Source organism: Megascapheus bottae, chromosome 3 (assembly GCF_031878675.1).
Source record: "Megascapheus bottae isolate mThoBot1 chromosome 3, mThoBot2.hap1, whole genome shotgun sequence".
Taxonomy (NCBI): domain Eukaryota; kingdom Metazoa; phylum Chordata; class Mammalia; order Rodentia; family Geomyidae; genus Megascapheus; species Megascapheus bottae.
In genome coordinates, this window is record NC_143511.1 from 87,706,537 (window position 1) to 87,719,021 (window position 12,485).

Consider the following 12,485-nt stretch of genomic DNA (forward strand, 5'->3'; position numbering starts at 1 on the left):
TCTCTCTCTCTCCCTCTCCTTTTCCTTCTTCCCCCCACCCCCCTTCATCTTTACACAGTACCTGCCTCTGCCTGGTGCTCAGGGGCCCAGGAAGTACTTGTTGAATGAGCGAGGGGGGTTGGGGGCCCCTGTACTGCTTTGCTCCAGGCCAACTGGTCAACCATACCCTGAGTTCTCTCTTTCCTGCAATCCCAAGATGGGGCCCAGGGTGGCCCAGGTTAGGGCAAGGGTGCCCCTGGTCTCAGGTGCAGGGCTTCTCCCATGGTGGGGGGGGGGCTGGGATCTGCAGTGACAATTCTTAATGAAAGAGGCTGGCGGCTGTGGGGCTTAGGCTGATGGCCATGGGGGTGGGAAGTGATTTGTGGGGCTGGATGCTGCCAGGCCATGGTGGCCACCAGCTCTTGGGAGGTTGGAGTAGGCGGGGGAGTACCTGCTATACAGCAGGCCCACCTTATCTCAATGGAGCTTTGCTGTCCCTGCAGTCAGGGGTCAGGGAGGCTGTGAAGGGAGCAGCCTTCCCGAGGGCAGGGACCCCACACAGCCTGGAGAAGCAGATAGGAACTGGGGGCCCCCATCACGGAGAGTCAGGGACTTGGGGACCGTCCCTGGAGCTAGCCCCACTGTTTCACTTCTCAGTCCCAGTCTCCTCATCTGGAAATAGAGACAACATGACTCTCTCAGGGAGGCCCCTAAGGAATTTGGGAGGGGGCCAGCCCACGGCCGGCGGCATGTCTGAGCAGGACAGGGAGGTGGGCAGGGGCTGAGCTGCTGAGCAGAGGGACGTGAGCCGGCAGGATGCATGGACAGAGGACCTGGCCCCATGCACACAGGGAGCTTGCCCGTCATCCATTACAGACCGTTCTCCGGAGCGCTGCTGCCTTCCTTTCCCCTCCTTTCCCTCTCCTCCCCTCCCCTTCCTTTCCCTCTCCTCCTTTCCCCTTTCCTTCCCTTCTTTTTGTGGGACAGAGGTTTGCACTCAGGACTCTGCACTTGCTAGACAGGTGCTCGACCACTCAGGCCATGTCCCCAGCCCTTTCTGCTTTCATTGGTTTTCAAACAGTGTCTTACATTTATACCCAAGCCAGCCTGACCCCACAGTTCTCCCATCCGGGCTTCCCACACGGCTACGTTACTGTGCCCAGCTACTGCTCGACAGGAGTCTTGTGGAATGTTTGCCCTGACTGGCTCCAGCTGTGGCCCTCCTTCCCTGCCCTCCCTGGTAGACTGGATTTCGGGTGTGCGCCTCTGCGTCCAGCCAAGGGGGCTGACCTTGCCAAGGACACACAGCGCTCCACCTTCTGGGCCTCCCCTCTCCTGTGTTCCCGGACCCCAGAACAAGGCCACCCCCAGCCACCACACCTTGGGACCCACGGAGCTTTACCCAGCACTCTTTATTGTCCTGGTGGAGGCCCCGCCCTCCCCGCCCTCTCGGCCAGCCGTGGTCAGCACACTTTCTCGGGCAGGGGGTTGATCACCCCGCTCTCTATGTACTCGAAGACAGTGTAGGGGTCCTGGTCCCCGTTGAGCGTGATGGCCTTCGTGTAGAAGTCCTCCAGCTCGGAGGAGCTCCGGTAGAACAGGTCCATCTGCAGCTTGACCTTCTCCTCCACGTCCTTGGGGCTCTGCAGGAGCCGAGCCTGGATCTCCATGGTGGGAGGGGGCTTGTACATGAGGTGGAACCTGCGGGGAGGCGGGAGCCGGCTGCACGCGTCCCCACGCCGTCCCCACCGCCCTCCAGGGACAGTTACTATCACCAGCCCTGCGTGCCTCCCTGCTAGGCCTGCGCTGACCCGGCGTGGGGGGGGGCTTTGCAGTCAGCACTGCCAGCCAACTGCAGGAACACAGGAAGGGGCGGATCTCGCCTTTCCTCCTGCTCTCGTTCCTTCCTCCTCCCTTCCTCCCTCTGCCCCTTCACCCAGCATGCATTCCGCCTATGCATGCAGTCATCCACACACTGAAGGTCAGCTGGGGACCCAGGACAGAGCAGGTGACACAGCATGCTGCTACAGAACCTTGGGTTACTCTTCCAAGCAGAGAACCAAGTCCTAGCTCGGTGACCCCCTCGCTGCCTCTGCCTGTAGTCACGGCATTGCCCTCGGGGCAGGCCCGCTGTGGAGCTGGGCTCTGGCGGAGGGGAGGCTGGCCGCCCTCTGAACGCAGGACAAACCTTTCTCCTGTGACTGGATCAATTCTTCTCAGAGTCAGCCGCTCGAGGATGGAATCCAATGGCACATTCAGGAAGAACACCCTGGGGAGAGAAAGATGTATATTATGTGGGTTCTGTCACTTACTATACGATGCGTTGACAACTGAGGCTTTAGTGACCAGCTGGCCACAGGAGATGCCTTTCCCTTGAGCCCAGACCAGCCAGGACTCATAGCCACCACCCCTTCGTCCAACTCAGACTCAGGGCCAGCACCTCCCAGGCCCAGAGCCACCCCAGGACAGGCCTAGCTCCAGGACAGGCAACTAGCAAGGCCCTTCTCACCCACAGCCCACCTCTGGGCCCATTCCTGAGGTGCCAGGCAGGGGATGAGTTACTGGAGACGCGCTGCGTGACTGCACCACTGACACACCCGCTCTCTTACACTCAGTTTCTTTCACGGTAAAAATGGGGCTGGCAACAGTTCCCTGGTGTTAACGATTTAAATGAAGGAAAACAGAATCATGGTCACGGTTTGTGCAGACTCAGTGCTCTAACCTAGCAATGGTCATTTGACCACAGACTTGACTTAACCCAGGGCCTGAGCACTGTCCTTGAGCTTTCTCAAGGCTAGCGTTCAACCACTTGAACCACAGCACCACTTCTGGCTTTTCCTGTATCTGTGGTACCAAGGAATCAAACCCTGGACTTGGTACATGCTAAGCAAGCAAGTAGAGTGCCCCACTCCCGGCCCACAATTGTATTTTATCATGTGACTTATTTTATCAGAAAATGGGCTCAGAAACCTGACAGTGGCTTCCTGGGAGAGGTGGGATTGGTTGGTGTGGATCTGTCTTTCCCAAAGGAGCAGGATGCTCGATGCCCACAAGCCTAAACCAGGACACAACCAAGAACTCATCAAGGGGAGAATTATACCATGTTCCTGAACTTAAGACACCCAGTGTCATAGAATGTCCCTCCTCTTCCAATGACCAACAGAATCAATGTAATCCCCATCAAAATGCCAAAAGGTTGGGGTGTGTGTGTGTGTGTGTGTGTGTGTGTGTGCACTTTTTTACTCAAGGCCAGCATTCTACCACTTGACCCAAGTTCTACTTCTAGCTTTTTGATGGTTAATTGGAAATAGATAAAGAGTTTCATGGATTTTTCTTGCCCAGACTGGCTTTGAACATGGGCTATCCTCAGATCTCAGTCTCTTTAGTAGCTAGGGTTATAGGCATGACGTTAATTCTAAACTGGACCAGCCAGAAGTTAATTATAAACTTTGTGTGGGAAGGAAAAAGTATTAGGACAGCGTGAGTGTGATGAAAGGAAAACATGGAGTAGAATCCAAGACTAGAAAACAGAATGGAGTTCGAGAAGTGCCTGATGAATACGAATATGGCCAACGCTTCTCCATAACAGTCACCCAATTCCATGGTGCCAGTGCTCCAGAAAAGCAACCCAGAGAATCATCATCATGTGACGACCCGTAAGTGCTGTATACCAAGTATCACTGAGAACAAATCAGAGACCTACACGTGAAACCTAAAATATCAAAGTTCTAGAAGGAAATTTTTGCAATTGTGCGTCGGCTATCTTTCTAGATGTGACATTAAGTTCATGATCCAGAAAAGAGAAAGTGCAGAAGTGAGATGTCAGTAAAAAACTGAACAAGCCAAGCACTCTTAGATTCTGTATTAGTCTGTTTTCTCTTAGGTATATAGTGAAATACTTGAGGTTCAGCCATTTATAAAGTGAAGATATTTTCTTTCTTTCTTTCCTTCCTCCCTCCCTCCCTCCCTTCTTCCTTCCCTTTCTTTCTTTCTTTCTTTTTTCTTTCTTTCTTTTCTCTCTCTCTCTCTCTTCTCTCTCTCTCTCTCTCTCTCTCTCTCTCTCTCTCTCTCTCTCTCTTTCTCTCTCTCTTTCTTTCTTTCTTTGCCAGTCCTGGGGCTTCCTCCAGACCAGCCCTCTATCTACCACTTGAGCCACAGCACCACTTCTGGCTTATTCTATGTTGGTGGGGGCTTCATGCATGCTAGCCTAGCATTCTACCACTAGGCCACTCTCTAGGCCCACGTGAAGATGTTTCTGTAGCTCCCAGTTCTGGAAGGTAAAGATAAGGCACTGATTTCACTTGCCTCTGGTCCAGTTACTCACCATTCATCCCATCGGATGGCCTAACAACTCTTCACATTCCTGAGGGCACTGGTCCTTAACTGTTTTTTCAAGGCTTGCACAATAATTCCATGTTTGAGTTTTTGGTAGTTAACTGGAGATAAGAATCTCATGGACTTTCCTGCCCTGGCTGGCTTCTAACTAATCCTCAGATCTCAACCTCCTGGGTTTCTGAAATTATAGGTGTAAGCTACTGGCACCTGCTTCTTCTTGGTGTTATTAAAAATGAACTTCCAAAGACCTCCACATCAGACCTGAAACTCCGAAATCACTGCAAGAGGGAATCAGAGAAACACCTAAACTTATAGGCACAGGCAGGAACTTTTTGAAGACCGTCCATGGGACACAGCAGATAAGAGAGACATTTGACAAATGGGATTACGTCAGACTAAAAGGGTTCTGCACAGACATGACATAGCTACTAAGCTCGAAAGACAGCCAACAGACTGGGAGGAGATCCTTACCAGCAATACATCTGACAAACGCCTCACATCAAAAATATACAAGCTCAAGACAGTAACGCTTCCTAAAGTGAATAAACCAATCACTAAATGGTCAAAGGAGCAAAGGAGAGATGTTTCAGAAGAGGGGAGAATGGCAAAGAAACACATGAGGAATGCTCATCATCTCTGGCCATTAAGGAAATGCAAATCAAAACAACTCCATCTCACTCCAGCTAGACCGAGCAGCGTGGTGAATTCAAACAACACACATTGCAGGGATGCGGGGAAAAGAACCCTGTCACACTGTAGGTAAGAAGCCTCTCACAGAAGATATGTTCCAGAGATCCCTGTGACAGGGGAAAACCCGTGGACTAGCAGTGTTACATTAAAAAAATCATTATTAGACGTAGATTTATCAAAATTGCTCTACTTTCTGACTTCTTTCATTTTTCTAGCTTTTATTTAACTCTAGAATTTGGGATTATAAATGTGACTTTTAAAAAATTTCTCCTTTCGCCTTTGTTTTTTGTCGGTCATGGGGTTGAACTCTGGGCCCGGGCGCTAACCCTGAACTCTTCAGCTCAAGGCTACCGCCCTACCCCTGGAGCCACAGCCCCACTTTCTTGCCTTAGTTTTTTAATAGAGCAAAAGTCACTCTTGTTTACTACTTATGAGAATGCAAACTGACACATTCATGTGTTATTCAGAGTTCTTCAGAGAAATAGAATAGTAGGGAATGTGATGAATACATACATACACATTCACACAAACCTATACTAGTAAATGCTCTTCAGCATACAGTGTTTATATACAAATGTACATACTGTTACATTTATTATTTGTATCCACTTTAAGGCTTTATAAACCCTTCCCACTCTCCTATAAACCTTTTCCACACTCTTTTTTTTGCCAGTCCTGAGGTTTGAGCTCAGGGCCTGAGCACTGTCCTTGGGCTTTCTCAAGGCTAGAGCTCTACCACTTGAACCACAGCGCCACTTCCAGCTTTTTCTGTGTATGTGGTACTGAGGAATGGAACCCAGGGCTTCCTGCATGCTAGGCAAGCACTCCACCACTAGGCCATGCTCCCGACCCCTTTCCCACACTCTTACAAACACCTCATATGATCTTAAACATTCCCTACACTCTTAAACGTACATAATTATAACAAGACATAAAACTGCATGTGGGTTCCCCCAGTGAGTTGTATACAACTTGAAGATGGCGATCATGAATTGTGGAGCTGTGGAGGTGAAGGGGATGAGATGAGGGTCCCGCACAGCCCAACACTTTGCAGCGCTTCTGACGGGCCCACGCCATCGTTAGGTGGTGCCGTATCCCCACCCTGGACCTAACTTCATCTCTACTAAGGGCGCATGCGTGGCTATCTCCGCTCCGGTGGTGAACATCGCCGTGGGGAGTTATGGCCCAGCTCCTTTCCTTAGAACCTGTCTATAAACTGGCATGCCACGCTCGCGTGTATTTACAAAGCACAAGGAGCAAAGCATCGGGTCCCGTTCTTCAGCCACTCACACAAGTTCTTTGGCCATTCTGACCATGGTTGCAAGACGACTGAGTGTTAGGCCAACCTCCTCCTCTTCTCCACCTTGCCTCTGACAGCAAGCGTCTTCCTCTGGCACTTGGGTTCACTGCCAGAAGCCTTAGAAGGCACAGAACATCTGGATGGTGTCATAGAGGTTGAAATAAATTCAAACTTTTATGATAATTTCACAAGAACACAGCGCTGCAGAGTAACACTATGTGCAGGGATCAGAGCTCGATGTGACGTGGACAAGGAGAGATGCTGAACGTCTGGGCACAGTGCCGCGGAGCAAATAGACAAATGCTGCAGTCACTGAGCCAATCATCACCCGGGATGCAGAACGCAGCGCGCTGGTTGGTTGCCTTCCATTCCATCAGCCAAGAGGGTGACATGTACAGCTTCTCAGTGGCAAGGTGTGCAAGTGGGAGTGGCGTACAGCATTTCCACTGTGTACAGTACAGTATTTATCTGCTGATGAAACACATACTGTATTTTATTTTGATTTTGTGTTCTTTTAATGTTTGAATTCACATTTTTATATTGTGTTAAAATTTTAGGCAAAAATAATTAAAATCATAAATATTATATAAATACTTACATACCACAAAACCCTGTGATATAGCGAAAACTCTGTGATACAGAATTAGGTATATATTTTTTAAAGCCGCAATACAGTGAAGCTGCAATAAGTGAACAATGATAGATGGCAAGGGGTGATTGTAAAACTCTTCTAGACAGCAGTCTGAAGGTTCCTCACAACACTAAACCTATAAGGGACAGAGGTAACCAATCTATGCCTGTGAGGGCTAACCATCAAACCATCAAAGTAGAGAGCATTGGATGAAAATGCCTTTATTAATTCAGCATACCAATATTATCCTAAAGTTCAATCAGATCTCTTACTCTTCTGTATTGCGATACTGTATTTATTGCTTTTGCCCAGATACTTAAAAAAGAAAATAGTTTATTTGAATTTCAGAAGTAAACCCTCAAACCCTAAACATAGATCTTCCCCTGGGTATCTACCCAGGACACTATAAAGACACCTGCACACCCATGTTCACTGCTGCACTATCCCCAATGGAGAAGTTATAGAGACAGCCTGGATGCTTTACAATAGATGAGTGCATACAAAAAAATGTAGTGCTGATACACAAAGGAATTTTACACAGTCATCAGAAAGAATCATCTGTCATTTGTAGGGAAACAGATGGACCTGGATCAAGTCAAGTCAAGCGAGGTAAGCCAAGCTCCGAGATACCAATGGCACATGCACGTGTGTTCTCTCATATGCACAAATTAGATCTAAAATGCACGGGGACGTGATAAATTATACAGGATTCTGGACACTCACATGAACGGAGACCAGAGGAGGATATGCTTAGGAGAGGAACACAAGGGCATAATGCCTAAGTGCTCCTGATCGTATAAAATAATGTTTATCAAAATGAACACTAGGAAATGGAAGCAAGACTTTTTTTTCCCTTCGTTGCTAGTTTTCTTTCTTTTTTTTTTTTGTCTTGTTTATCTGTGTTTGGGAGAATTAGGGGAGGGATAAATGGAGGGACCAAGGATGAACAATTACAGCAGTGTACTCACTAGACAACTTGCGGGTGGGATGGGAGGGAAAAGCTGGAAGAGAACAAGGGAAGGGGTGATATTGTCCAAAAAGAAATGTACTCTTGGGCCGGGAGTTTGGCCTAGTGGTTAAAGTGCTTGCCTAGCATGCACCAAGACCCAGGTTCGATTCCTCAGTACCACATACACAGAAAAAAGCCAGAAGTGGTGCTGAGGCTCAAGTGGTAGAGCTCTAGCCTTGAGAAAGTCCAAGGACAGTGCTCAGGCCCTGAGCCCAAGCCCAGGACTGGCAACAACAAAAAAAAAAGCAATGTATTCTTTACCTATCACCTCTCTGTACATTACCTTTAACAATAAAAAGTATTAAGAACAATAATCAAGATCTAGCTTTTTAATCCAATTCAACAAACAAAATTTGGTCAAAGTATAGCCAAGCTCAGGTCAAAAATTCACAAGAGAATGCAAATAATTGTGTTCTGACCATTGGTTTACTTATCCAAACCAAGCTGCCCTTGAGACCATGGAAGCTGGGCGTCCGTGGTTCATGCCTATAATCCTAGCTACTCAGGAAGATCTGAGGATCATGGTTCAAAGCCAGCAGGTGCACGAAAGTCTGTGAGACTCTTATCTCTAAATTAATCAACAGAAAACTGGAAGTGACGCTGTGGCTCAAAGTGGATAGAGCTAGGATTGAGCTGAAGAGCTCAGGCCCAGTCCAGAGTTCAGACCCCAGGACCAACGAAAAACGAGAGAGTGGAGGGGGGAGAGAGAGAGAGAGAGAGAGAGAGAGAGAGAGAGAGAGAGAGAGAGAGAGAGAGAGAGAGAGAGAGGGAGGGAGGGAGGGAGGGAGGGAGGGAGGGAGGGAGGGAGGGAGAGAGAGAGGGAGAGAGAGAGAGAGAGAGAGAGAGAGAGAGAGAGAGAGAGAGAGAGAGAGAGAGAGAGAGAGAGACCATAGAGACCATAGAGACCATAGAGACCATAGAAAGAGAGCCAGGACATGTCTTCCTGAAGGCCTCGTGTTAGATTAAGACTATTCAAATGAAGAAACAGACTTGTGGCTGCTTTTACAACAAACAAACCACACTGCACAACTACACTCATGACATTAACTGAAAAGAAGTACAAATTCAGGCAATATTGCTGGTGGTGGGTGCTCATGCCTTAGATCCTGGCTGAGTTCTGAGGATCATGGTTGGAGGTCAGCCTGGACAGCAGTCTGCGAGACTCTCATCTCCAATCAGCCAAGAACTGCAAGTGGAGTTGTGATTCAAGTAGCAGAGAGCCAACTTTGAGCAAAAAGCTAAGAAAGCACATATGGCTCTGAGTCAAAGCCCTAGTACACACACACACACACACACACACACACACACACACACACACACACACACACACATACACACACGCTCTTAATATGCAGGAAAGGCCTGGAATGGGGACACAGCCCTCCAGACTACTCGGGAGGCTGACAGAGAGCCATCCTGGGGTCCAAGGGTTCAAGACCCACCTGAACCCTTAAGGCCCATCTTAAGGATGATTGTTCCACAATTTTAGAATGTTTTCTTCTCATGCTGGGATTGAACTCAGGACCATGCAATCTCAGGCAAGTGTTTATAACCTCTGAGCTATATCTAGCTCCAGCCCTTCAAAATTGTAACATGATCTTTTTAAGGTGAAACAAATCCTTTGTTTGCGGCATTAAGAGCAACTTCTCATGTGTGCGGGTCTGTCCTCTGCAGCAGAAGCAGCACCCTGGCTGTCTCTGAGGAGGTCCAGGCCCTGGGGCAGAGGAAGGGCCAGAAATGGAGATGAAGTTCTAGAATTAGCCTTTGCTGTGGGGTGGGAGCAGAGTGCAGATGCTACCACTTCCCCCAGCTGGTCAGCCAGTTTCCAGCGGGGAATGGGTTTCCTGATTGCAGCATTTGCCCATTTCTCTGGTGTGGATTCTCTGGGCCCAGTGAAACACCAGTTGGTCCCTGAGCAGAGAGCTGGAAGCTGGACCCACAGCGGAGTCTCAGGCACAAGGTGTGGTCTGCACTGAATCCTTGAACACTCTGTGAGGCCTACGTGCTAAACCACACCTGCCTGGGGTGCAGGGCCCTGATCAGGGCTAAAAGGGGCAGCGACTTGACCCAAGGAATCTTTACTGCCGGATCTGTGCTTGCTTGATTTTTCCACTCCATGCCAGCAGGGATATGATCCCAGAAGCACTCCCGCTCAGCCTTGCCGAGTCCTGAGAAGGAAGGGGCTCCCCGCTCTCCTCGGGAGGAGGAAGGCCTGCCCCTCATCCTGAACCCCCACCCCTGGGCGTCCATCCTGGAGGTTTGCCAGCAGATCCCACTCGTATAGAATCTTCATTTCTCCCCCACCCAAGCTAGAGGTCTTCCGTGAATCCTCCCACCCAAAACCACGTTGCTTCTTTTGCTTTGATTCCAGGTCTTTTCCTTCCACACATCACCATTACCACCACTGCCACCACCATGGCAAACCTTTGCCACTGCCCCCTCCAGGTTCTGGACCTCCAGAACTCCCATGCACATTGTCTCCCACTCGCCCATGGGAAGCACCATCTAGAGGCTGTGGTCCTGTCCCTGGCATGGCCCGAGGAGAGGCCTGGCTTCCAGCCTGGACTCTGAATTCCGTCCACAGGACACTATTGCTACTCTACTGGGTTCCAATGTGTGAAGTAAGTGCACTCTACACCCTGAAGTTGCCAGAACATTCCAGAAGTCTCTGGTGAGAATACACATGGAATAATGTGGACACTCCAGCTCCCCCCAGGGTGGGTTCACCCCTCAGTTTGTTTTATATTAAGAACCTGCCCCAGGGTGTGGGGGAGAAGCACAGCTGCCGCTCAGGGCCGAGGACCAGCCCTCTTCCCTACCCACGCCTGCTTGCCTTGCCTAGGAATCTGCCACCGTGATTGTTAAATCCATGCTTTAATTACTCCACAGTTATACCTAATCCTTGCATGGATACTGCAATGGTATATTTGAAAGAATTCCCTCACCATAAGTCAGGCTGTTGCCAGAGTTCTCGGTTAGAAAGTGAGAGATACCTGTAAAAAAATAAAAAATAAAAATAACCCCCTACTTTCAAAGTGAGAAGGGAGGGTGGCCATTCTCTGTCACATCACCCAGGGGTCCAGGAGCATGGTGGGGGGGGGTGAAACTTCCTGTTCCACAGACTGGAGGGGAAGATACCCTACAAAGTTCTATGTCCAGAAGAAACAAAATCTATCTGATTAAGCATGTGTAACAGGTAGTAATAATTACGGGGGAGGAGTTCATCGAGAGCACCCCAATATGTTTACAGTGTCCCCCGGAAACCGGGGAAATTCACAATCAAGTGTGTAAATGCTCTCAAAAAGGGTCTTGAATATTTTATGAATATTTGTCATAAAACAGAAATAATAACCACTGTGCAGCACTATTAGAATTAATATTTATGCCACCCGCCATGAAATATTCATGGGGACAGAGAAAGGGGGGCCGAAAGACAAGAATTAATTTACATCGGGCTCGGTTTACCCGCTGGCTTGATGTTTAAAGATGGTTGACAAGCCTCGGCGTGAATCCGCCAGTCACTTCGCCACGTCGGTGGAGTGGAGGGGGTAGGGACGGGTCCGCGTGCTGACAGCTCACAGATTGAGTTTCTGACAGCCCTTAAAAAAAAACCCTAAACGGCCCCCCACCTTTTTTCCCTTCTTCCATTGCCCAAGGCGCTCTGCTCTGCCACCGTTCATCCGATCTCCCCTTCCATCTGCTGAAATTAACGAATTAATGAGCGCGATACGCTTTACGGCGGGGCCCTATGAATGTTTACTGGCGATTAAATTATAATGCGGGTGGCTGTATAATTCATGAGCCAATTAAAGGAAGTGTTAGTTGATTTGATGGGATGAGGACGTACAAAACGCATTTAACTAATGGGGAACCGCAGGCTGTCGGGGCCGGCTCCCTCTCTCGGACTACGCAGCTAATTGCTCGACTTTGCGGGGCTGTCACAGATAGCCATGCATATTTCATTGTTCTCAAAGACTTCAATCATTTGTGTCCTGTTGCGGCTGGCTGTAACGTGGAGAAGCCGGGCCAACCTCCGTGTAGTTAGAGCCTGGCCCGGCCTCACCTGAAACCCGAGCAGAGCTGGCAAGTCAGGCCAGCGAGTGGCCGGCCATTAGGTGATTAAAAGGGCCCAGTGGGTCGGGGGATCACCTTTTGTTTTACTGCAGGACACAGCTCCCAGTGCCACTGACCTCTGAGCCTCCTGGGCCCTGGACCCTTTTCTCAGGGGAGGCTGGAGGAAGGCAGATTCTGATTCTGAAGCCCCCACACCTCCGATGTGCTCTCTCCGCGCAGGCGTCGTCCCTCAACCACCCTGAAGCCAGGTCCCTCTGGGAGGCCCACCTCGGCATGCCTGAGCCAAGGGTTTTCTCCCGCCTGACTTGATTCCCCGCACAGGGGGCCACTGGGGGCTTCATTAAACATAGTTCGTGGCAAACCTGGAGTCAGACTTGAATTTTTGTCCCCACATCCTGGGAATGCTCAGGGGAGGAAGTGAGCAGACAGCAGACGCCCCACCCGGGAATGGAGGGAGCGGGGAGCAG

General features: G+C 49.6%; 1 protein-coding gene across 6 annotated transcripts in view; it reads right to left on the reverse strand.

Moving 5' to 3' along the window:
* Positions 1-1,372: 1,372 nt before the first annotated feature.
* Ak8 (adenylate kinase 8) overlaps positions 1,373-12,485 on the reverse strand; it is a 97,402-nt gene continuing 86,289 nt past the window's right edge. For 5 of the 6 annotated variants that reach the window (XM_090330866.1, XM_090330868.1, XM_090330865.1 and 2 more), the window contains exons 12-13: positions 2,168-2,248; positions 1,373-1,680 (exon numbers count right to left, since the gene is read on the reverse strand). In XM_090330866.1, coding sequence (XP_090186992.1) covers positions 1,443-1,680; positions 2,168-2,248 — 319 coding nt within the window. In that variant the 3' untranslated portion in view covers positions 1,373-1,442. Of the gene's footprint in view, positions 1,681-2,167; positions 2,249-12,485 lie in introns of those variants that run through there. The other variant, XM_090330871.1, reaches the window with a different exon arrangement.